Below are 24,883 nucleotides of genomic sequence, written 5' to 3' on the forward strand. Positions count from 1 at the left end.
GAGATATGGGTGTAGTATGCATGACATCACCCATAGTTTTCTGAAGAGCGCAAATGAAGCTGCAAGTGGGCGTGGCCAACCGTCGCTATTTTGGTTGCGTCAACCGTGGGTAATCAAAAATGGGCAAAGAGGCGGAGCTACAGATGCCTGCTAGCATTTTACTTAGACAAACTTTTCTTTGGTAGAAACACTTAATACTCATTACCTGCGATTTGTTTGTGTTCTGACCACATGTTCTTGGTCGTATACTATATCAATATATTTAACCCCATCCAAATTTGTGAAGAACAATTTAGTTAACCTAATCGACGTGTGTTGGGACAACATGAACGAATTGTGTGGAACGCATAGACTGTAAAAGACATGGACGTAATATCCATGACAACACCCATAGGTTTCTGACAAGCGCAAATGAAGATGCAAGTAGGCGTGGCCAACCGCTGCCATTTTGTTCCATGCCAACCGCGAGTAACCAAAAATGGGCAAAGAAACCAGTTTTATTGTCTCTTCACTGGCTCCCAGTCCAATTTAGAATTCAATATAAATTATTGCTTCTAGTTTTTAAAAGTTTGAATGGTCTGGCACCGACTTACATTTCTGAGCTTCTTCACTGGCACACTCAACTCACATTGAGGCCAATCAGGTCTGAAAACACATTTCAGCTAGTTGTCCCCAAAACGCGGTTGAAATCAAGAGGTGACAGGGCTTTTTCTGCTGCAGCCCCCCGACTGTGGAATGGTCTGCCTTTACAGATCCGGTCATGTTCTTCACTTGGTGCTTTTAAGTCTCATCTAAAAAATCACCTTCTGTCTCTTGCCTTTGATTGTAATTAATTTTAATCTGTTTTATATATTTTGCAAATTTTTTATATATAGGTATAGATTTTGTATGCTGGTCGTTTTGTAAAGCACTTTGGTCAACATCTGTTGTTTTTAAATGTGCTCTATAAATAAAGCAAACAAACAAACAAACAAACAAAGAAGCGGAGCTACAGATGCCTGCTAGCATTTTGCTTAGATGGCCTTTTCTTTGAGAGAAACGCTTAACACTCCATTACCTGCGATTCGTTTGTGTTCTGACCACATGTGCTTGGTTGTGTACTATATCAATACATTCAACCTACTTAAATTTCCGAAAAACAATTGAATTAACTTAATCGGTGTGTGTTTGGACAACATGAACGAATTGTGCGAAACCCATAGACTGTAAAAGATATGGATGTAGTATGCATGATATCACCCATAGGTTTCTGAAGAGCGCAAATGAAGCTGCAAGTGGGCGTGGCCAACCGTCACCATTTTGTTTGTGCCAACCACAAGTAACCAAAAATGGGCAAAGAGGCGGAGCTACAGATGCCTGCTAGGATTTTGCTAAGACAGGCTATTCTTTGAGAGAAACGCTTAACACTTCATTACCTGCGATTGGTTTGTGTTCTGACCACATGTGCTTGGTTGTACACTATATCAATAAAGTGTTTGGACTTTAAAAAACACTGTTGTAATACATTGAGCCACTAAGCATTGCTCTTATGACATTTTTACACAGGAGGAAAACACAAATTACTTCAAAATACTTTAAATATAGTCGGTGTTAGTAAATGCAAGGCTATTTACGAGTAACACTGTATGACAACATTTTAGATGACTGTTCTAGAGCCTACAGCTAATCTATCTGTCAGATTCTGGAGTGCTTTAAAGTTACAAATAAAATTATAAATGATAAATAAAATATATTAAATAAAACAAATACATTTTTAGATAAAAGTATAAAAGAATTTCATTCACATGGGAAATGGAGGTAACTTGAATGGTTAGTGAGCACAATTAAGCGCGGACAGTAGAGGTGTGAACCTCCACTAGTCTCACGGTTCGGTTCGGTTACGATTATCATGCTATCGATTCGGTTCAATTCGATATTTCGGTGCATCACGGTGCATTGATGCTGCTTTTCATACACAGTTTTATATTTTCTTCACAGCAGCATTTCTTGTATTAAAATGTATGAATATATTTATATTTATATACTATTTGTAATACAATTTTGTCATTTAATACAAACAGTCAGATATATAAACTGTAACTTTAAACAAAACCAGCATTTAGCAAATAATATAAACAAATATAAACATCCAGCTCAATTTCTGATCCTTGTCTAGTTCTCTTACACCCCTTTGATTGGTCACACCCTCAAAAAAAAAACGGTTGCGATTGGCTCTTGCGCGCTGCGCTCTTCACAGATGAGTGATGCTGATAAGCAGCAGGTGGCAGCGGCGATCTCACAGCTGATGTATGATAGACACGGTGGAGAAAACTCTGCAGACACGCGCTCGTTTCTGGATGCAAAAGTAACGCTGTAAAACAGCCGAGAAAAAAAGAAAAGCCACGCCAGCAGGTCAAATGGGCCACTGTGTGTGTGTGTGTGAGAAAGAGAGAGAGAGAGAGAGAGAAATGGAGTAGGCTACTTTCATTCTCTCGATCTAATAAATAGGGGCTATTGTTGTATATGTCAGTGAAAGACTGATCCAGCAAACACACACAGTGAAATTGTGCACAGTTTATGAGTTTTAAGTAGTTAAAGCGCTGTAAATACTCGCGATCGCCTCCCTCGCGACAGAGCGCATATGAGGTAAATAACGTCAGTAAGCCGGTTGTGATTATTATTGAACCGATATCGAATTGTCCGCTTCTGCATCGCAGTGCACCGAAAAAATGATTTTTGACACCCCTAGCGGACAGCATGCCAGATCATCTGATAATTGCAGGAAATAATCCCAACCGGCAACTTACTGTGTAAAGTCACATAGAACAAAACAAAAATACGATGTATGTGCCGAGTTCAGTGGCTAATCAGCTGAGGTGAAGTGACGGTGACCAGCGAGACCTAGCTGTCACTCAAGTGGCCACGCCCTTAATTATGCAGACTTAATATAGCCTAATATAAAAGAAACAGATGAGTTAAAAGAAAATTCACCCCCTCACAGTTGTCATGACGGGTATAATTAGCTATATGAACCAAAATTGTTCTTTGTACCAGGCTGTAAACACCTTTTTTTCTGCTGTAAAGTTGGCCATTTTAACATTGGGGTCAATAGAAAAGTGCTCTATTATGGAGCCAGGACTAGCAGAATTTCCATGAATTGCAGTTTAAGTTACTTTTATAGCTTCACGAGGGAGAGCGGGAGGTAGCCGCTTGGTGGAACCCAGCATCTTTTAAAGTGTACATGCACACAAAAACATGTTTTTGCTCACACCCAAAGGGCTCTATTTTGACGATCCATACACAAAGTAAATCGACTTTTACTATTTTAAGGTCGGAAAAATCCGCTTTCCGCCGTGGCGCATGGTTTAACAGGGTTGAGCTTATTCTCTTAATGAGTTAAAGGTGTGTTTTGAGAATAAACCAATAAGTCTCATCTCCCATTAAGCGCTTCCTGTGAACTGTTTGCCATTGCAAAAACGGCGATTTTAAGGTCTGTTTTCTTTAAAAATCAGCGATCTCCACTGGCTGAGTGATATCCGATATAAAGTGGGTTTCAGATTGTACAAGAAGCACTGCATTAAATTACATTTCCCCTGCCATATCTTTAAAATATTTATTTTACCCCAGTATATTCAATGGAGCTTCTGCGCTAGCCTGCCGATTCTGACGGTCGCGTGCGTGTAAACGGCTTTTTGTCTCGTTTTGCGCTTGAGCAACTAAATGAATCCCAGAGTCTATTTAACTGATTATATTTTAACTACATTACAGCATCGATGCTGTAAAAGGTATCGTTTAAAATGGAAAAAACTAACAATAACAGGTAACCGGACGTTTATCAGCATCGAAACAGCACTAGCTCGGCATATACCCTGTTGCATCGCGCCATTAGCGCATTTGCTATTTACATGACAGACTTTGTAAGAGAAAAAACTGAACGCTTCACTAGTGTGTTAAAAAAACTGAGTTATATCCAAATACACATGCTGTGCCCCATATGGTCTAAAACCTGACAGGTGAGCAAACCTAAGCTTGTTTTTAAAGCAAATTGTCACGAATAAACTGGAAAAGCCCCCGAGATGAAGAAGGCATGAAAGTATGCTTTTAATATTCATGTAGGCTAGAAAATAATATTTTTTGAAATACTTTAATTCTTTTTCATTTGTAGAGATATTTGTGCATTGCTGTACATCCAGTGTGTATTAAGCAATGCGTAAGCGAGGTGCACAACTAATGCGCTCAGCGCTGGACTACAGACCTGCTTTGATCTGGTTTATTGAACAGACTACCTTATTTCCTTAAAATAGCAACGTGCCAACAATGCGACTTAATATGCCTCCTTTTTTAGACCAGAACGCCTAAAGGCGCACATATGAGCACAAATGCATTCGCTATTTAAACAGCATGGTGCAAACGTCCAAATGACTATTGCGCCAAGCTGAAACTAGCAAACAACAATTGCGTCGCGTCTTGCGCCTCATTGCGCCGGTTGTACGATTGGGCCCATGTAGTGGAAGATTTGACAAGCGATAATAAATTATTCTTTGAGGAATTTTGAGCTGAAGCTTTACAGACAGTTGTACAGACAGTTGCTATTGTACATCAAATGGAAAGAGGCATAATATGTCATCTTTAAAGCCGAGGACAGCATTTATGAGGCCGCTGGGACGCTTCACCTGTCCTACAGCAATGACAAACTGTTTGACAGACCTGAATCTGCACTAATGTGAGGCTCTTCTGCTCTGGAGATTTACTTCTGCTTGAGTGAGGCTAGAAATTGGATCCATGTGAGAGAAAACCCCCTCGGGGTCACACTTATTCCTTTATCACAGACAGCCTAATCTGACTTTACAGAGGGACATATGGGCTGTGGGAACTGAAAGGTAAAATTATTGTTGGCTCCGGTAGCCTAGTGGTACTGTGCGCTGACATACAGCACCAGTGTGCTCGTGGCGACCCGGGTTCGATTCCCGTCTCGAGGTCCTTTGCCGATCCTTCTCTGCTTCCAGTGCTTTGCTGTCTGAATTCTCTACTGTCCTATCAAAATAAAAAGGTGAAAAACCCCTAAAAAATAATTATAAAATAAAATAAATTATTAGCTCTCCTGTGAAATTCATTCATTCATTTATTTTCTTTCTACTTAGTCCCTTTATTAATCCGGGGTCGCCACAGTGGAATGAACCACCAACTTATCCAGCATATGTTTTATGCAGCGCAAGCCCTTCCGGCTGGAACCCACCACTGGGAAACACCAATACACACTCATACACTACGGACAATCTAGTCATTCAATTCCCCTATAGCGCATGTGTTTGGACTGTGGGGGAAACCAGAGCACCTGGAGGAAACCCAGACCAACACGGGGAGAAAATGCCAACTCCAAAGAGAAATGCCAACTGACCCAGCCAAGGCTTGAACCAGTGACCGTCTTACTGTGAGGCAACAGTGCTAACCACTAATCCACCATGTCGCCCCAACAAACTCACATTTAAAGCATTTTCTTCCTGGTTTTACCCTACAGGAATCATATCAATATTGCTGTTTAACTCATTTAAAATCTCACTTCAGCTCTAAATGTCAGGGTTTAAAGTGTTTGTAAGGTCTGAGGGTCTTTAAGTTGAGACTGATTTGGTTTAAATGGCTTGAATGACCTTTCAGTCTTAGAGACGGAGACTGCGCTCTTTACCTGACAGGAAGTCCGGAGAGAAAAGCAGACCCCATTAACCTCGTCATTGAGTCCGGTGTCAGAGCGATTAGTCAAGTGCTGCTTAAGAGGATGTTGCTTTCTCTTGCTCACATGAACACACACACACACACACACACACACACGCACACACACACGCACACACACACACACGCACACACGCATGCACAAACACACACTTAGCCCTCCTGTGAATTTCTTTTTTTAAATATTTGCCAAATGATGTTTAACCGAGCAAGGAAGTTTTCACAGTATTTCTTATATTATTTTTATCTTCTGGAGAAAGTCTTCTTTGTTTTAGTTTGGCTAGAAGAAAAGCAGAATTAAAGTTTAAAAACTATAAGATTTTTATCTAAACTATTTAATATATTTTATTAATAGCCCCCTCAGGCAATATTTTTTTGATAGTCTACAGAACAAAGCACTTGTAACGATCACTAGCGATCTAACCTTCATAGATCACTGGAGAACATTTACATTTACATGGACTACAATCCTTCCTCCATATGGACTGCAAGTCCTGTCAGGCACCACACACACCTGTTCCAAGCCTCCTTTGATTAGACTCACACAGCTGAAGCTGCTCATGGATTGATTACACTCACATATATTCAGTTCACTCTGACACCCTCATGGCTGAGTCTTGTTATTCTGTCACTGTGAACATTACGACGCGGTTTCCTTGCTTTGCTTTCTGTGTTTGAACCTTGCTTTGTTTTGTTTGCTCTACATTGCCTGCTGCCTGCCTGTCTGTTGACCATGACTCTGGATTCCCTGTATACATCTGTTTGCCCATGTTGACCGTTGCTTGCCTGACTATACTGCTAAATAAACCTGGATCTGCACCCCTTTGTCAGTGTCCACTTCACATTGCACTACTGTTATACAATGACTTGCCTAATTACCCTAACTTGCCTAATTAACCTATTTAAGCCTTTAAACGTCACTTTAAGCTGAATAAAAGTATCTTGAAAAAAATCCAGTCAAATATTATTAACTGTCATCATGACAAAGAAAAAATAAATCAGTTATTAGAAATTAGTCATTAAAACTGATGTTGAAAAATGTGTTGAAAAACATATAATTATTCAATAATTATTGCTAATAATTCAGGAGGGCTCATAATTCTGACTTCAACTGGATATTCTGTTGAACTCAAAAAGAAGATATTTAAAATAATAAAAAATAATATTGAAAACCTGTAACCATTGCTGTCCGTACTATTTGTGTTTTACATTATGGAAGTCAATGGTTACAGGTTTTCAGCATTCTTCAAAATATCTTCTTTTATGTTTAACACAATAACGAAACTCATAAAGGTGTGGAAACACTACAGGGAGAGTACAGCCAAAATTGTGATGTTGGGGTGATCTATCCCTTTAATCCGGCAGCCAATGATGTCCAGAGTGTGATATTACATTTATTATAAGTGAAGTTTATTTATAAACTCATTTCGAGAGGATCACGTGCTTATGATTGCTTGCAGCCGGTGCCTCATTATTCAATTTGTGATTCACCAATCAGACGAGTCCTAAGCCACTATAAATACTCTAAACTCTATATGACAGCCATCTTCGTTTTGAAGAATCCCCTCTTCCACCCCTACTCCTCTTCCTTTTCTAGATGGGTGGCCCAGTGGTTAGCACTGTTGCCTCACAGCAAGAACGTCACTGGTTTCAGACATTACCAAGCCAGAAGACATTTCTCTGCGCAGTTTATACGTTCTCGCCCTGCTCAAATAGGTTTCCCCTGGGTTCCCTGGTTTCCTTCCACTGTCCGAAAACACACAACTTAAGTTAATTGACTTATCCAAATCAGCACCATAGACATGCAGCTAGTTCTCGAGATCTACCTGAGCTAAAACTCCGTTCCTGCTGTGTAAACGCAGATATCACAAGTTGAGAATAGTAATTCCCGGGTGAGACTGGGATGAATAGTGGGAGGTTGCCGGAGTTATGCGATGTGAGTGGGGTTTGGGGGAGGGGGTAATGAAATACTTCATGACGTATTTGAAGTCCGGGGGTGTAGGGGTTTGGTACATGATGAATGTGAATACTGGAGGGTGGGGGGTGGTTAGGGTGATGTATGTGAAGGTCACACGATGTGTCTGAAGAGCAAGGAGGGAAAAGGGAGAAGTGTGGGGGACTAATTTGAGGACTGGGAAGGAGACATGCGATTTCCATGAGATTATCACTCGTTTGCGGGTATCCGGGAGTCTATGCATTTGCAGGAGACTCCCGGAACTTCCGGGAGACTTGGGATGTCTGCAAACGGGAGGGAGTTGACCTTATGAACGTCATCACATCATGACGACGAAATGTCTAGTCTGGCAATGCCAGTCATTTTTGACCTCATTTATTTATTTTCTTTCAGCTTACTTCCTTATTTAGCAGGGGTCACCACAGTGGAATGAACCACCAACTATTCCGGCATGTTTTATACAGCGGATACCCTTCCGGCTGCAACCCAGTACTGGGAAACAACCACATACTCTCACATTTACACACACTTATACACTACGGCCAATTTAGCTTACCCAATTCACCTATATCGCATGTGTTTGAACTTGTGGGGGAAACCCGTGCCAACACGGGGAGAACATGCAAACTCCACACAGAAATGCTAACTGACTCAGCCGGGGCTCAAACCAGCAACCTTCTTGCTGTGAGGCCACAGTGCTAACCACTGAGCCAACATGCCGCCCCATCTGTCAAATATTTATAGGTATTTTATTTATGGATATAGTTCATTAAGAAAGAAACCCAGTGTGTGTGTGTGTGTGTGTGTGTGTGTGTGTGTAAACTTGATGCAAATCTTATACATTCACAGACAACAACATTACACACTACAATAAAGGTAGCTTGCACAAAGTAAAGTGGAAACGCTGTCTGACGCCACACAATAACAGCCAATCAGAAGCTCCCATGACTAAACAGCATGAAAACACAAATGACAGACAGCAGCTCACACACGCCTCGTCTCTTTTATCCAAGAACAAGCAAAACACATTTGTTGAACACACCCAGAGCCTCCACAACACACTCACCACATCACAAACACTGAACAGAAGAGAGTTACCTGGAGCAGAGAGTGCCCACCTCATCTGCGTGTGGGCGTGAACTGAACTGACATAAGCAAACACACACACACACACACACACTGGGTTTCTGTTTTATGTGGACTATACACAGACAAAAAAATAATTATTATAATATATAGTTTGTATATTCTGTCCTCTTTTTCTCATGAGGACCAAAAATTTGTCCTCAGAATGTGATGAATACCACAACCACACACACACACACGCATACATAAATGAACAAACACATACACAAACATATACACGAATACACACACATGCATGCACACACGCCTAAAATTTACACAAAAACAAATGCGTACACACACAGACACACTCAATAAAACAAACACACAAACACACACATGCATGCACACTCATTCAGATGCAGACACAGAAAAACCAACACACATCACACAAACGCACAACCACAGAAACACACATAAAAACACATGTACATAAATGCACAAAACTATGCATGCACGCACACACACACACACAGAGACACAAACACGCAAACATAAGCTCACACATGCATGCACACAAACACACACACCCACCACAAACACGCACAGACACAAACACACATGCACATAAATGCACACAAACACATACAAATACACACTTACGAACACAGAAACACACACACACAGGCACATAAAACTGCACAAAAACACAAATACGCACACACAATAAAACTTATACACAAACACACATACATGTGCACACACATACAAACGTGCAGACATACAAAAAAACACACATAAACAAACAAACGCCCACCCATAGAAACACACATCCACACACATGCATATCAATGCACATATCAATGCTGGCATACACACGCACACACACACACACACAAATACACACACAAACACGCATATGCTTGCTCACAAAAAGACGCAAACACACAAAACACACACACATACATAAACACGAACACACACAAAAACCAATACACATAAACACAAGCACACATAAATACACACACAAAAACAAATTTATACACACATATAAATGAACACAAACACACACGTACACAACCAACACACAAACACACACACACACAAACACACAGATACATGCAAACACACAAGTGAACTAACACACACACGAACAAAAACACATTTGCACAATCCCGCACACAAACACACAGATACACACGCCCACACAAACACACGCACACAAAGACACACATGCATCGACATAAAATGATGCAAACAAACACACACATACACAAACACACACACACTCAAAAAACAACACATAAGCACAAGCACACACATGCACACACACAAAAACACATGTACACACACACACACACAAACGTACATATAAACGCACACAAAAACACATTTACACAATCATGCACACAAGCACACAGATCCACATGCACACACACACACACACACACACACACACACATAAACAATAGCACACAAGCATACATACACACACATACATACCAACACACACAAACCAACACAAATAAACACACACACACAAAAGGACGCAAACATAAAACACACATACACAAACACACACAAAAAACTAACACAAAAAACACACACACAAAAACACATTCGCACAAACATGTACACACGCACACACATACACGTACACAGAAGCACAGACATAAATGCACGCAAACATACACACAAAAACACAAACACACACACAAACACACGTACACACGTACACACAAACACAATCAAGGAACCTAACACACACACACGCACATGCACGCACCCAAAAGCACACACGTGTAAGCACACAAAAAAACACACACACACACACTCAGAGCCTGCAGGAGTGATGAGATCAGCTGGTAGTCGTCTCCAGACAGACAGATAATGATGTTTAACTGATTTCCCTCCCACACACACACACACACGTTCTCCTCAGTCAGACATGTTTTCTCCAGGACAGACTCAGCGTGGTGTTTAAAGCAGGAACAGAGGGACAGAGCGCCGGCATCATGTTGCACGCGCAAACACACACAAACATTTAGAAAACAGAGAAATGAAGCCGACGTCAAACCAAACACTTGACATGATGTGATGTCGTTCGCATTTAAACAGGTGTGTGTGTGTGTGTGTGTGTGTGTGTGTGTGTGTGTGTGTGTGTGTGTGTGTGTTTATTAAAAACGTTTGGATAACTGCATAAGTGCAAGTTAGGACAGATGCTAAATAAATAAATACATTTTAAATTAATAAATAAATAAAAAGTTTAATAATAAAAAGTTTTTGTTCTTGTTTAATACTTTTTCTTTATTTTTTAAAAATGTATTTGCCCTGATAATCTTTAATCAAATATCATAACCTTTCCTTTCCCTCCAAAAAACTTTTCTTTACTTTTGGTCACATCGAACACCTTTAGGGCGGGGCTATCAGTCATTTAGGGCGGGGCTATCAGTCATTTAGAGTGTGGCTATCAGTCATTTAGGGCGGGGCTATCAGTCATTTAGAGTGTGGCTATCAGTCATTTAGGGTGTGGCTATGAGTCATTTAGGGCAGGGCTATTAGTCATTCAGGGTGTGGCTATCAGTCATTTAGGTTAGACCTACCAGTCATTTAGGGCGTGGCTATCAGTTATTTAGGGCGGGGCTATCAGTCATTTAGGTCGGAACTACCAGTCATTTAGGGTGGGGCTATCAGTCATTTAGGGTGGGGCTATCAGTCATTCAGGGTGTGGCTATCAGTCATTCAGGGTGTGGCTATCAGTCATTTAGGGCATGGCTATCAGTCATTTAGGGCAGGGCTATCAGTCATTTAGATTGTGGCTATCAGTCATTTAGGGCGTGGCTATGAGTCATTTAGGGTGGGGCTATCCGTCATTCAGGGTGTGGCTATCAGTCATTTAGGTTAGACCTACCAGTCATTTAGGGCGTGGCTATCAGTCATTTAGGGCGGGGCTATCAGTCATTTAGAGTGTGGCTATCAGTAATTTAGGGTGTGGCTATCAGTCATTTAGGGTGGGGCTATCAGTTATTCAGGGTGTGGCTATCAGTCATTCAGGGTGTGGCTATCAGTCATTTAGGGCATGGCTATCAGTCATTTAGGGCGTGGCTATGAGTCATTTAGGGTGGGGCTATCCGTCATTCAGGGTGTGGCTATCAGTCATTTAGGTTAGACCTACCAGTCACTTAGGGCGTGGCTATCAGTCATTTAGGGCGGGGCTATCAGTCATTTAGAGTGTGGCTATCAGTCATTTAGAGTGTGGCTATGAGTCATTTAGGGCAGGGCTATTAGTGATTCAGGGTGTGGCTATCAGTCATTTAGGTTAGACCTACCAGTCATTTAGGGCGTGGCTATCAGTCATTTAGGGCAGGGCTATTAGTCATTCAGGGTGTGGCTATCAGTCATTTAGGTTAGACCTATCAGTCATTTAGGGTGTGGCTATCTGTCATTTAGGGTGGGGCTATCAGTCATTTAGGGTGTGGCTATGAGTCATTTAGGGCAGGGCTATCAGTCATTTAGGGAGGGGCTATCAGTCATTTAGGGTGGGGCTATCAGTCATTTAGGGTGTGGCTATGAGTCATTTAGGGCAGGGCTATTAGTCATTCAGGGTGTGGCTATCAGTCATTTAGGTTAGACCTACCAGTCATTTAGGGCGTGGCTATCAGTTATTTAGGGCGGGGCTATCAGTCATTTAGGTCGGAACTACCAGTCATTTAGGGTGGGGCTATCAGTCATTTAGGGTGTGGCTATCAGTCATTCAGGGTGTGGCTATCAGTCATTCAGGGTGTGGCTATCAGTCATTTAGGGCATGGCTATCAGTCATTTAGGGCGGGGCTATCAGTCATTTAGATTGTGGCTATCAGTCATTTAGGGCGTGGCTATGAGTCATTTAGGGTGGGGCTAACCGTCATTCAGGGTGTGGCTATCAGTCATTTAGGTTAGACCTACCAGTCACTTAGGGCGTGGCTATCAGTCATTTAGGGCGGGGCTATCAGTCATTTAGAGTGTGGCTATCAGTCATTTAGGGTGTGGCTATGAGTCATTTAGGGCAGGGCTATTAGTCATTCAGGGTGTGGCTATCAGTCATTTAGGTTAGACCTATCAGTCATTTAGGGCGTGGCTATCTGTCATTTAGGGCGGGGCTATCAGTCATTTAGATTGTGGCTATCAGTCATTTAGGGCGTGGCTATGAGTCATTTAGGGCAGGGCTATTAGTCATTCAGGGTGTGGCTATCAGTCATTTAGGTTAGACCTATCAGTCATTTAGGGCGTGGCTATCTGTCATTTAGGGCAGGGCTATTAGTCATTCAGAGTGTGGCTATCAGTCATTTAGGTTAGACCTATCAGTCATTTAGGGCGTGGCTATCTGTCATTTAGGGTGGGGCTATCAGTCATTTAGGGTGTGGCTATCTGTTATTTAGGGCGGGGCTATCAGTCATTTAGGTCGGAACTACCAGTCATTTAGGGTGGGGCTATCAGTCATTTAGGGCGTGGCTATGAGTCATTTAGGGCAGGGCTATTAGTCATTCAGGGTGTGGCTATCAGTCATTTAGGTTAGACCTATCAGTCATTTAGGGCGTGGCTATCTGTCATTTAGGGTGGGGCTATCAGTCATTTAGGGTGTGGCTATGAGTCATTTAGGGCAGGGCTATCAGTCATTTAGGGAGGGGCTATCAGTCATTTAGGGTGTGGCTATGAGTCATTTAGGGCAGGGCTATCAGTCATAAGGGTGTCATGATCCTCCAAATCCTCGATTCGATTACATTTTTGATTCTAAAGGCACGATTCGATTTGATTTTCGATTATGAATAATTAATTAATGACAAATTAATTATTTGTAGCCTACCGTTTAAACTACCTGACCTGCATGGTCTTTGCTTTACCCATAAACAAATCATACAGTAAATGAATAAAGGCAAGTTACACACATAATTACCACCTGTCAATCACTTTTTCTCCGGGACTGAATAGGCAGTGATCTGTGTTGTTATAATGGCGTCTATAAAAAAAGACGCACAACCAACAGGAACCAGCTAACAGTATCTGAGGTGTTCGCTAAAATGACTAAGTACAAGTGAGTGAAAGATTGAAGCAGTCCTCTGACTGCCTGGACCTGCTGTCTGGAGCGCATGGCTGTCTGTGTCTGTGTCTGTGTGGTCACGTGATGTGCATTTTCAGAGGTAGAGAGGAAGGAGGGCTGCTCAGAAATGCTACACGCCACTGTGGATGTCAAATCGTTGTCGTTCTAAAATGCCATTTAAAAACAAAGACAGTGTAAACAGGGTCTGAGTGTGTACTTTTCGCGAGCGGATTTGCAACGGGGGCGGGCGGAGAATCGCGATGCCGGTGTCGTCTATCGGACGAACCGTACCTAATACGTACATAGCAGAGCTTGCAAAACTGTGTTTTATTTTTGTCGACAACACGAACGTTGTCAACATAACTCACTGGAAATCCAAAATGCTTACACACCTGCGACTTCATTGAAAGAGGAGAGGGTTTAAGTTCTGTCGACGGGTCTCCTGCTTCTGCAGTTTAACAAGCACTTCAACAAGCCTGTTTTTTTCCTGCTTGGCAAGCCAAGCTGACGTGACATGGGGGCGTGGCAGCATCGACAATTCTATTTTTTGATTCGATAATCGAAATTAAGCATAAATTTCGATCGATTTCGATTAAATCGTGACACCCCTAATCAGTCAATTAGGGAGGGGCTATCAGTCATTTAGGGAGGGGCTATCAGTCATTTAGGGAGGGGCTATCAGGGCGTGTCTCATTTCTGCTCTAGTTTTGTCCATTCATCATTCTTCCTTCATTTTGTTAGCAACACCCATCTTCCAAGTAACTAGTCAGTTACCAAAAACAAAATCATGCACCGCATTACATTTTTTCTCATTTTAGGACTGTTTTAAGTGGATGGACATCATGATAGCGGAAAAAAGGACAATCTTAACTTCTGTTTCATGTCAACTTCAAAGCATAACACTGACACTTTTCACATCTGAACCTGGTGAAAGTGCAAAGTGATGTCTTACCGACAGATGGCGCCCTCTGGTGGTGTGGAGGACACTCCAGCGTGCCCTGCTGCGTGCGGCCGAACATGGCAGAATAAACGGCGATCTGCATCCCTGTCTTACAGCCCAACCGCAGACGCTCTCCTTCACACACCACCTTACTCTTGTACTCGTCTACAGAAAGAAAACACACACTATAAAGCATTTGATTGGACGGAAGATTTGATGAGAAACTAAAGTATGAGCTGATGTAAAAAAAAAAATTGATGATCCCTTTTAAGCAGAAGTACAAACTGCAAGCTTTGGATGTTTGTCCATATACATTAGATTAGTCAGTAGCAGAGCCAAAACTGCAAGTAATCTAAAAACAAACCTAAGATCACAGTCCAAACATTTCCACTCTCAAATTATTATGTTTGGAGGAAATATTAAAGGGCTGGTCCACTACGATATCATCCATGTTAAGCTGCTTTGACATAATCTGCATTGTAAAAAGTTCTACAGAAAGAAAGATGAACTGAATTTTGTATTTTTTTATTCTAGAAGACTTTAAAATTCATAAGATCAGCTATAAAGCAGCTCTATAGAAGACAAAAGTGTGGTCCTTGAGCTGAAAGCAGTGTGTTTGTGTCTATGGAGCTTTCACAGACACAGTGACCTGTGACTGAGGTGCAGAGCTTTATTTTCCAGACCTGCATGAGAGGAAGGAAAGAAGTGGACAGATTTCTTTGCTCAGCTAACAGAACACAATAACCTGCTGAAAACGCTGTGTGTGTGTGTGTGTGTGTGTGTGTGTGTGTGTGTGTGTGTGTGTGTGTGAAACTCACTCGGCCTGCACTTGTAGCGCACACTGAGGTATTTGCTGATGTTCGGGCAGGGGTCCGTCCCAAACAAACGACTGTTGACGAGAACCTGACATCTCCGTCTGTCCTCACATTCATCCAGCATTTTCTGCAGAGAGACAGACAGAAGCTGTGAGACAGACAGATAAAAAGACAGATTCAGAATGACCTACAGAGACTGAGAGACGGATGAAGACAGACAGACAGACAGGCAGACAGACAGACAGACAGACAGACAGACAGACAGACAGGCAGGTAGGCAGACAAATAAAGACAGACAGATGAGGACAGACAAACAGACAGCAAATAAACACCAACATATGAGGACAGACATTCAGACAGACAGACAGACAGACAGGCAGACAGGCAGACAGATAGACAGACAGACAGACAGACAGACAAATAAGGACAGACAGACAGACAGACAGACAAATAAAGACAGACCGATGAGGACAGACGAACAGACAGACAGACAGGCAGACAGACAGGCAGGCAGGCAGACAAATAAAGACAGACTGATGAGGACATACAAACAGACAGACAAACAGGCAGACAGACAGACAGACAGACAGACAGACAGACAGGCAGGTAGGCAGACAAATAAAGACAGACTGATGAGGACAGACAAACAGACAGGCAGATAGGCAGACAGGCAGATAGGCAGACAAATAAAGACAGACAGATGAGGACAGACAAACAGACAGAAAAACAGACAAACAGACAGACGAATAAACACTGACATATGAGGACAGACATTCAGACAGACAAACAGACAGACAGGCAGGCGGACAGACAGACAGACAGACAAATAAAGACAGACCGATGAGGACAGACAAATACAGAAAAGCAGATAGATGAAGACGGAGATACAGACAGAGAGACAGGTTCAGAAAGACAGATTAAAAAAAAACAGATGAAGACAGATTTAAAATAAAACAGACAGATGAAGACAGAGATTTAGACAGACAAACAGACAGACAGGCAGGCAGACAGATAGACAGACAGACAGATAGACGAACAGACAGACAGGCAGACAGACAGACAGGCAGGCAGACAGGCAGGCAGACAAATAAAGACAGACTGATGAGGACATACAAACAGACAGAAAAACAGACAAACAGAGACAAATAAACACCGACATATGAGGACAGACATTCAGACAGACAAACAGACAGACAGGCAGGCAGGCAGACAGACAGACAGACAAATAAGGACAGACAGACAGACAGACAGACAAATAAAGACAGACCGATGAGGACAGACAAACAGACAGACAAACAGACAGACAGACAGACAGACAGACAGACAGACAGACAAATGAACACCGACATATGAGGACAGACATTCAGACAGACAAACAGACAGACAGACAGGCAGGCAGACAGACAGACAGACAGATAGACAGACAGACAAATAAGGACAGACAGGCAGACAGACAGGCAGGCAGGCAGGCAGGCAGACAAACAGACAGACAGAAAAATAAAGACAGACCGATGAGGACAGACAAACAGACAGACAAACAGACAGAAAAACAGACAAACAGACAGACGAATAAACACCAACATATGAGGACAGACATTCAGACAGACAAACAGACAGACAGGCAGGCAGGCAGACAGACAGACAGACAGACAGACAGACAGACAGACAAATAAAGACAGACTGATGAGGACATACAAGCTGACAGACAGACAGACAGCCAGACAGGCAGGTAGGCAGACAAATAAAGACAGACAGATGAGGACAGACAAACAGACAGAAAAACAGACAAACAGACAGACGAATAAACACCAACATATGAGGACAGACATTCAGACAGACAAACAGACAGACAGGCAGGCGGACAGACAGACAGACAGACAGACAGACAAATAAAGACAGACCGATGAGGACAGACAAATACAGAAAAGCAGATAGATGAAGACGGAGATACAGACAGAGAGACAGGTTCAGAAAGACAGATTACTAAAAAACAGATGAAGACAGATTTAAAATAAAACAGACAGATGAAGACAGAGATTTAGACAGACAGATTCAAAAAAAAGCAGACAGATGAAGATAGGCAGACAGATTCAGACAGAGAGGCAGACAGACAGACTTATTTAGAAAAACAGATAGATGAAGACAGACAGAAAGACAGACAGACAGACAGGCAGGCAGACAGACAACAAATTGAGTAAAACAGCCAGAAAATCATGATGCCTGCCTTAATTTCACAATAAAATTATAAATCCATAAAATTGAACAGTTAAATTCTGTAAGGTGACATTAATGTAGTTTACTGTGAATAATTACAGTGACATGTTGTGAAATTCTGGGAACTTATTACAGTGTAGAAGTAGAGAGACAGACAAACAGATGAAGACAGACAGACAGATTGTGTAAAGCAGACAGAAAGACAGACAGACAGAGTAAAACAGACAGCTCTTTTCATCCAGGTAAATGCATTCCACAGCTTACATCTTCCCGCAGTGGATTCCTTCCCTCGGGCATAAAAACACAGGAGTGTAATCTGACTCCGGCACACAGCGCTCTACATGTGTGTGTTTATAGCGTGCGGTTTTCCTAAGTGTGAAACAGTAAATCACGCGTGTGTGTGCTGTCAGAGACGCCGCACATCAAACAAGATGCTGCCGCAACAAACACACTCACACACTTTCATCACACGCATTTGGACTATTACACTTTTGACTGCACATATACAAAACAAAATGAACTCAGACTCAATTAATACACCAAAACACCACCATTATGATACAATACAGTGCCACACACAGTAAACACACATACAGTTGAAGTCAGAATTATTAGCCCTAAATTACTAGCCTCCCTGTTTATTTTTTTCCCAATTTCTGTTTATCGGAGAGCAGATTTTCTCAACACATTTCTAAACACAATACTTTCAATAACTTGTTTCTAATAGCTGATTTATTTTATCTTTGTCATGATCACAGGAAATAATATTTGACTAGATATTTTTCAAGACACTTCTATACAGCTTAAAGTGACATTTAAAGGCTTAACTAGGTTAATTAGGTTAACTAGGCAGGTTAGGGGAATTAGGCAAACGATGGTTTGTTCTGTAGATTATAGAGAAAAAAATAGCTTAAAGTGGGCTAATAATATTGACCTTAAAATCATGTTTAAAAAATTAAAAACTGCTTTAATTCTAGCTGAAATAAAACACGACTTTCTCCAGAAGAAAAAATATTATCAGACATACTGTGAAAATTTCTTTACTATGTTAAAAATCATTTGAGAAGTATTTAAAAAGAAGAAAAAAATCAAAGGGGGGCAAATAATTCTGACTTCAACTGTACATTTACCTTAAATCTACTAAAGGCAACATAAAACAATGATTACAACCAATTTCTATTCTCTAACCTGCTATATTTCTGAGAAAAAATAAAAAAAAAATATATATATACATGCAAGAAAAAAAATTATCTAATTAAAATAATTTAATAACCACAAAAAAGAAACAAAACTGCATAAAAACAACAAAAAAACTAAATAAAGACATTAAAAATATGTAATAAAATGAAAAAAAATAATTATTAAATGAGTATTTAAAGATTTTAAAAAGCAATTACAAAACATTAAAATCAATAAAGCTTAAAGTAATACATATAAATATATCAAATATAAAATGATCAAAGCATATGAAACTGACATAACATAAAAAGCTAAATAAAATAAAATTCATTAATGATTAATTAATTAGAATGACAAAAGCACATGACAAAATTACAAAACCTTCTACTAAAAACAAAACTAAAATTAAAATACTAAAATGATTCAGAAAAAAAACTGACATTCAGAAAAGTCACTAAAGCTTAATGTAATAAAGATAAACACATAAAATATAAAATGATAAAAGCATCTGAAACTGAAATAAAATATAAAGCCAAATAAAACAAAAATAAATAAATCAATAAATAAAAAATGCCAGAAGCACAAAACTTAATTACAAAATCAAATTATAAGAACAATATGCCAGATTTAGATTCGGCGAAATCTATAAAGCTTCATGTAACAAATATAAATATATAAAATATATATTGATAGTATTTCCAGCTGTATCCTTTGAAATTTGAAAATGATGTATGTGTGTTTTTGTAATTTGTTTTTGTTTACTGGTAGTGCTACTTGTTGTTATTATTATTATTATTATTTATTTTATATTATTTTTTACATTTGTTTTTTATTTTTTAATAACTGCTGCTTTCATTGACTGTTTAGTTCTGTAAAACAATTTAATGTAAAATGTAAAAAAAATACAATAAAAATAAAGCAAAAACAAACTTCTACTGAAATTAAAACACTATAGTAATATACCAGATTCAGAGAAAAATACAGTTTCAGAAAAATGAATGAAGCTTAATATAATAAATACAAACATAACATTTTAAGTGACAAAAGCATACGACACTGAAATAAAATATAAAGTAAAATAACACCTAAATATATAATAAAAATAATAAATAAATACAAATACCAAAAGCAGAAAACTAAATGACAAAAATGTCTACTAAAAATAAAATTAAAATACTAAAATGATATGCCTGATTCAGAAAAAACTGACGTTTAGAAAAATCAATGAAGCTTACTGTAATAAATATAAATACATAAAATCTAAAATGACAAAAGCATCTGAAACTGAAATAAAATATAAAGCCAAAAAAATAAATAAATAAATGAATAATTAAAAATGTCGAAAAAAGTATAACAAAATGACATGTATATACAATAATACGCCGTTCATTAATTAATACTAAAATAAATTACATTCATGAGCGGCACGGTGGCTCAGTGGTCAACACTGTCGCCTCAAAGCAAAAAGGTGGATGGTTCGAGTCCCGGCTCGGCCACATTTCTGTGTGGAGTTTGCATGTTGGTGTTTATTTCCTCTGGGTGCTCTGGTTTCCCCCACAGTCCAAACACATGCGCTATAGGGGAATTCGATGAACTAAATTGGCCGTAGTGTGTAAGTGTGTGTGAATGAGTGTGTATGGGTGTTTCCCAGTACTGGGTTGTGCCTGGAAGGGCATCCACTGTGTGAAACATATGCTAAAATAGTTGACGGTTCATTCCGCAGTGGCGACCCCTGATAAACAAAGGGACTAAACTGAAGGAAAATGAATGAATGAATAATATTTCACTCTATACCTGCAAGGATGTTGACACATGACAGGAAGTGATGTCGTTCACAGTGTGTGTTCCAGCGCTGATGTAAGGGGAGGGACACTGAGGTGAGTGGGCGGAGTCTGTTCTGCCGTAGAAAGCTGATTGGACGGTGATAGAGGTTCTGGGCGGGCAGCGAAAAGTCAGGAACTCTCCGTCACACGCCTGTTCGGTGTAATTCCTCAGCACACGGGACAGATAACCTGAGCACACACACAACACACACAACCTTTACCATGACAACAATCAGCAAATCACACGTCACTAAGATAAAAATTGATCTAATGAGAAATCTATCCAATGAGAATAAAAACAGAAGGCATATAAATATAATACTTCAGCTTTTGCCATTAAAAAGAAGTTTTAGGCAGCTTCAAGTAAAGAAAAATGGACCGTGGTTCCTCGTTAATCGCGGGAGTTTAACGTTCTAAAAATAACCCGAAACAGGTGAAATCCGTGAAGTAGTCTGCTTTCTTTTTTACATTTCAAGAGTTCACACTTAGCTGATGATTGATAATAAGGCTAGTTTGGCGAGCTGTCCCGGGAGAGAGCTCTGAGCTTATAAGATCCTCGAGCCCTGGGCTCCCTCCCGTTGCAAGGCGAGAAGGGAGTTTGAGCTCAGGTAGATCTCGATGACCCCCCTTCTTGCTTGTTGTAGCTAAGTGTCAGATATGGATGCTGAAAGGTGTACTCAGAGTTTAGCTAAAGTATTTTGATTAATTATTTAGAGTGCTTGTTTTTGAACTGTGGGAGGAAACCGGAGGACCCGGGGAAAACCCACGCGACCACGTGGTTAAACTCCGCACAGAAATGCCGTCTGATTTGGAAAGGAATTAAACCAGGGGCATTCTTGCTGTGAGGCAACAGCACTAATAGCTGGCCACCGTGACGCCTGTTTGAAAGGAGGGAAAGTAGGATTGGGTGGGGGGGTTTCTTCAAGACAAAGATATTGAGATGAGAAACGTCTGGTTATTTATAGTGAGTTAAGGATCGTCTGATAGGATAATCAGTCATTAGCTAAAGTTGGAACAGCTGTGAACAATCATAAGCACATGATCCTCTCGAAATTTGTTTATGAATAAACTTCACTTATTGTAGATGTTTTGAGGCTGTAAAATCCCTCGCTACACTATTTTCTCAGATAAACATTAACATTTTCACACTTTTCAAATCACTCAAAATCAAATTACTGTTATTGTCACATCATCGGCAGCATGTGTGCTATGATGAGTGAAGAGCTACAGCTCCAGCCAGTACAAAATACAGATGCAAATACAGTATAAATACAGTGCAAATACAATGACAGTGCACATTACAACAGCATACTCCTCAAAAAACAAAAAAAAACAAAAAACAGGACAATGTAAAATTGACAGCGATATGTGCAATGAATAGGTGTCCACATAGTTGTAGGCAGTATTGTTTCAAGCATGGATTGGTTAAAGTGCAGTGCATGCTACATATTGATGTAGTGCAGTGAGGGGTATGGAAGAGTCTGTGTGGGGTGTGTTAAGTGTCCATCAGCCTGATAGTCTGATGGAAGAAGCTTTCCTTCAGTCGGCTGGTGCGTGATCGGATGCTGTGTAACCGTCTGCCTGTGGGTAGCAGAGAGAAAAGTCTATGGCTTGGGTGGCTGGAGTCGCTGATATTTCTCTTGGCTTTCCTCATGCACCGCCTGGTGTAGATGTCTTAGACCAGTGGTTCTCAAACTTTTTTCATCAAATACCACCTCAGAAAGAATTGTCCCTCCAAGTACCACCATATGACCAGTATTGAAATACAGTAGCGTAGTAGGCCTAATTAAGCAGCTACAGCTCTGCACAGTTTAAAAACGTGCCAGATTAATTACTATTATTAATAATATTTTGTATTATTGGCCACTTTAAACCTTATAAATAGTTTGAACAATACCACTGCTGTGCTTATATGTAAAAAATATGTAAATAAATAAAATGTCAACGTTTAAATTAAAATGTGCTTTTGAAATTTCTTTAAAAATGGTAGGCTACAGTTCTTAAAAAGTAAAAAAAAAAATCTCCTGTACCAAAATGGAAAGTGTTTATAGTGTTTATGGATAGTGTTAACCTATAGTGTTATATTCATCAAAGCCTGGAAATGCTGCTTGGACCTCATAAATATAGGTTATATGTCATCATATTCATATACGAGCCATTTTTCATAAAATTATAAATAAAATTAAATATACATTGCATATACATATGACATATTGGATTACTCTGTGTACCGCTAGAAGGCAGCCCGCGTACCACTAGTGGTACACGTACCACAGTTTGAGAACCACTGTCCAAGACGGAGGGAAGCTCACCTCCTACTGAACACTTATGTAACTTCTACCTTTTTTTAGCATGTCCAGAACTTTTATGCGATGGTTAGCATCTTGCTCTGCCTTTTGGGTGCTACCGTGAGTGCCTTTGACGGTGCAGAATGTTTGGTCGTCATTATGGGGTTTGTTGGGGAGAAAACTTGTAAACATCCTGTGCAGCACTTCAGAGTCACTCAGCTAGCGATCAAAGATTCGTGTCAATTTGGCAAGCTGAACGCATTCTGTACTGTACAGGAGACACGGCATGGAGGAGATTAATTGACAATGGTCTACAGCCAATCCTGATGCAGAACACAATGCGCTGTTAAAAAAAAAAAAGCATGTCAAACCGCACTGAAAAAATCCATGAAACTACGAGACCCTGAAAGGTGAACTGCGTTATGGCAAGGGACCACTGTATAACTTACTTAATTGTGCCGACTGTCATTAAAATATTAAATGCTGGGTTTTAAGTATGAATAGAGTTAATTGCCTCGTGATTTACAGATGAAGTCTGAATTTTTAGCCCCCCTGTATATTTTTTCCAAAATTAATTTCTCATATCTGATTTATTACATCTTTGCCATGTTGACAGTACAGAATATTTCACTAGGTACTGCTATTCAGCTTAAAAAGACATTTAAAGGGTTAACTAAGTTAATTAGGCAAGTTATGGTATTTCATGAGCAATTCAGTGAATCAGACAGCAAATCTACACACATTACAAAGTCCTAGCTGCAGAGAAGGAGGATGCAGGTACTTGACTGGCCTGCCCGCAGTCCCTACCTGACTCCAATAGGGAATGTGTGGCGCATTTTGAAGTGCAAAATGCGACAACGAAGGCCACGTACTGTTTCCCAACTTAAGGCCCCGTTTACACTAATATGTATGTGTATGCATGTGTCAGAGCTCCAGGCAGTTCACCAAGGATCTTTGCTGGATCCCCGACTTTGGTCTTTTGAATCTATTACTTGTTCTCAGCTAACGCGTTTTGGCTGAGCGCAAAAATAAGTTAATATATTTATTTATTTAAGGCAATTTGATTTCCTTTATTTCCTATAATGCATAAACTTATTGTACGTTATACTGTTATAATGGCCATTATTAATTATTAAAACTGATATTCAGCAAAAGAGAGGGTATGTTTCGCATTTTCAATGAAAACGAAAGGAGGCAGTCATGTTAAAGGCTCCATTTTGTTATGAATATGCACACAGTGAAGATGACGCTCATATAAATATGTAGGGTCCGTCGCTACATGACGCCTCAACATTTTTGTCTGTTAAGTTGTTAATAACAAAATGCAAATAGGCATTATCTTACATTATCTGTTTTCATTTTATTGTTAAGATAGTGAAACAACGTAGCCAGGGAGATGCGAATAAGGTTATAAAGTACCTTTGAAGATTTACCCGACATGTCCTCGGGAGTTTGTTTTCGATATCAAATTTGCGAAGCCTCAACTTACAAGGATGCAGGACTGAAGTTTGTATAGGCTACATACTATTGAGGGAAAAGCCCCAATCAGAGAGGTGAATGTCTGCAGCCATGCCTTCTTTTCTGATGTCTCTGTTTTACCCTGTCCATCCTCTTCAGAGTTTTCAAAAAGCTATGTTTTCGGCGCTCGAAAACTTCGGGGTAGTGTGGGCGGAAGGCGAAACTTAGCTAAAAATATGCGTTTTAAAACAAAAATGTGTTAGTAAAAACAGGTCCCAAGACTTGTTCAGAGGATGAAGGAGGCAAAATTACACCTGAAACACTTCATCCCTTGGTGTCTTCAGTCCCTAAACGTCTTTAAGTT

At 40.2% G+C, this 24,883-nt stretch overlaps 1 protein-coding gene across 2 annotated transcripts in view; it reads right to left on the reverse strand.

Moving 5' to 3' along the window:
* The window catches only part of eva1aa (eva-1 homolog A, regulator of programmed cell death a), a 119,988-nt gene that overhangs the window by 64,139 nt on the left and 30,966 nt on the right, over positions 1–24,883 (reverse strand). For both annotated transcript variants that reach the window (XR_012396101.1, XM_017352719.4), the window contains exons 2-4: positions 20,745–20,962; positions 15,561–15,684; positions 14,755–14,907 (exon numbers count right to left, since the gene is read on the reverse strand). Coding sequence is in view for 1 of the 2 variants with exons in the window: in XM_017352719.4 (XP_017208208.2) it covers positions 14,755–14,907; positions 15,561–15,684; positions 20,745–20,962 (495 nt within the window). In the remaining variant the exon portion in view is untranslated. The remainder of the gene's footprint in view (positions 1–14,754; positions 14,908–15,560; positions 15,685–20,744; positions 20,963–24,883) is intronic.

The sequence above is a fragment of the Danio rerio genome, chromosome 20 (genome assembly GCF_049306965.1).
Source record: "Danio rerio strain Tuebingen ecotype United States chromosome 20, GRCz12tu, whole genome shotgun sequence".
Taxonomy (NCBI): Eukaryota; Metazoa; Chordata; class Actinopteri; order Cypriniformes; family Danionidae; genus Danio; species Danio rerio.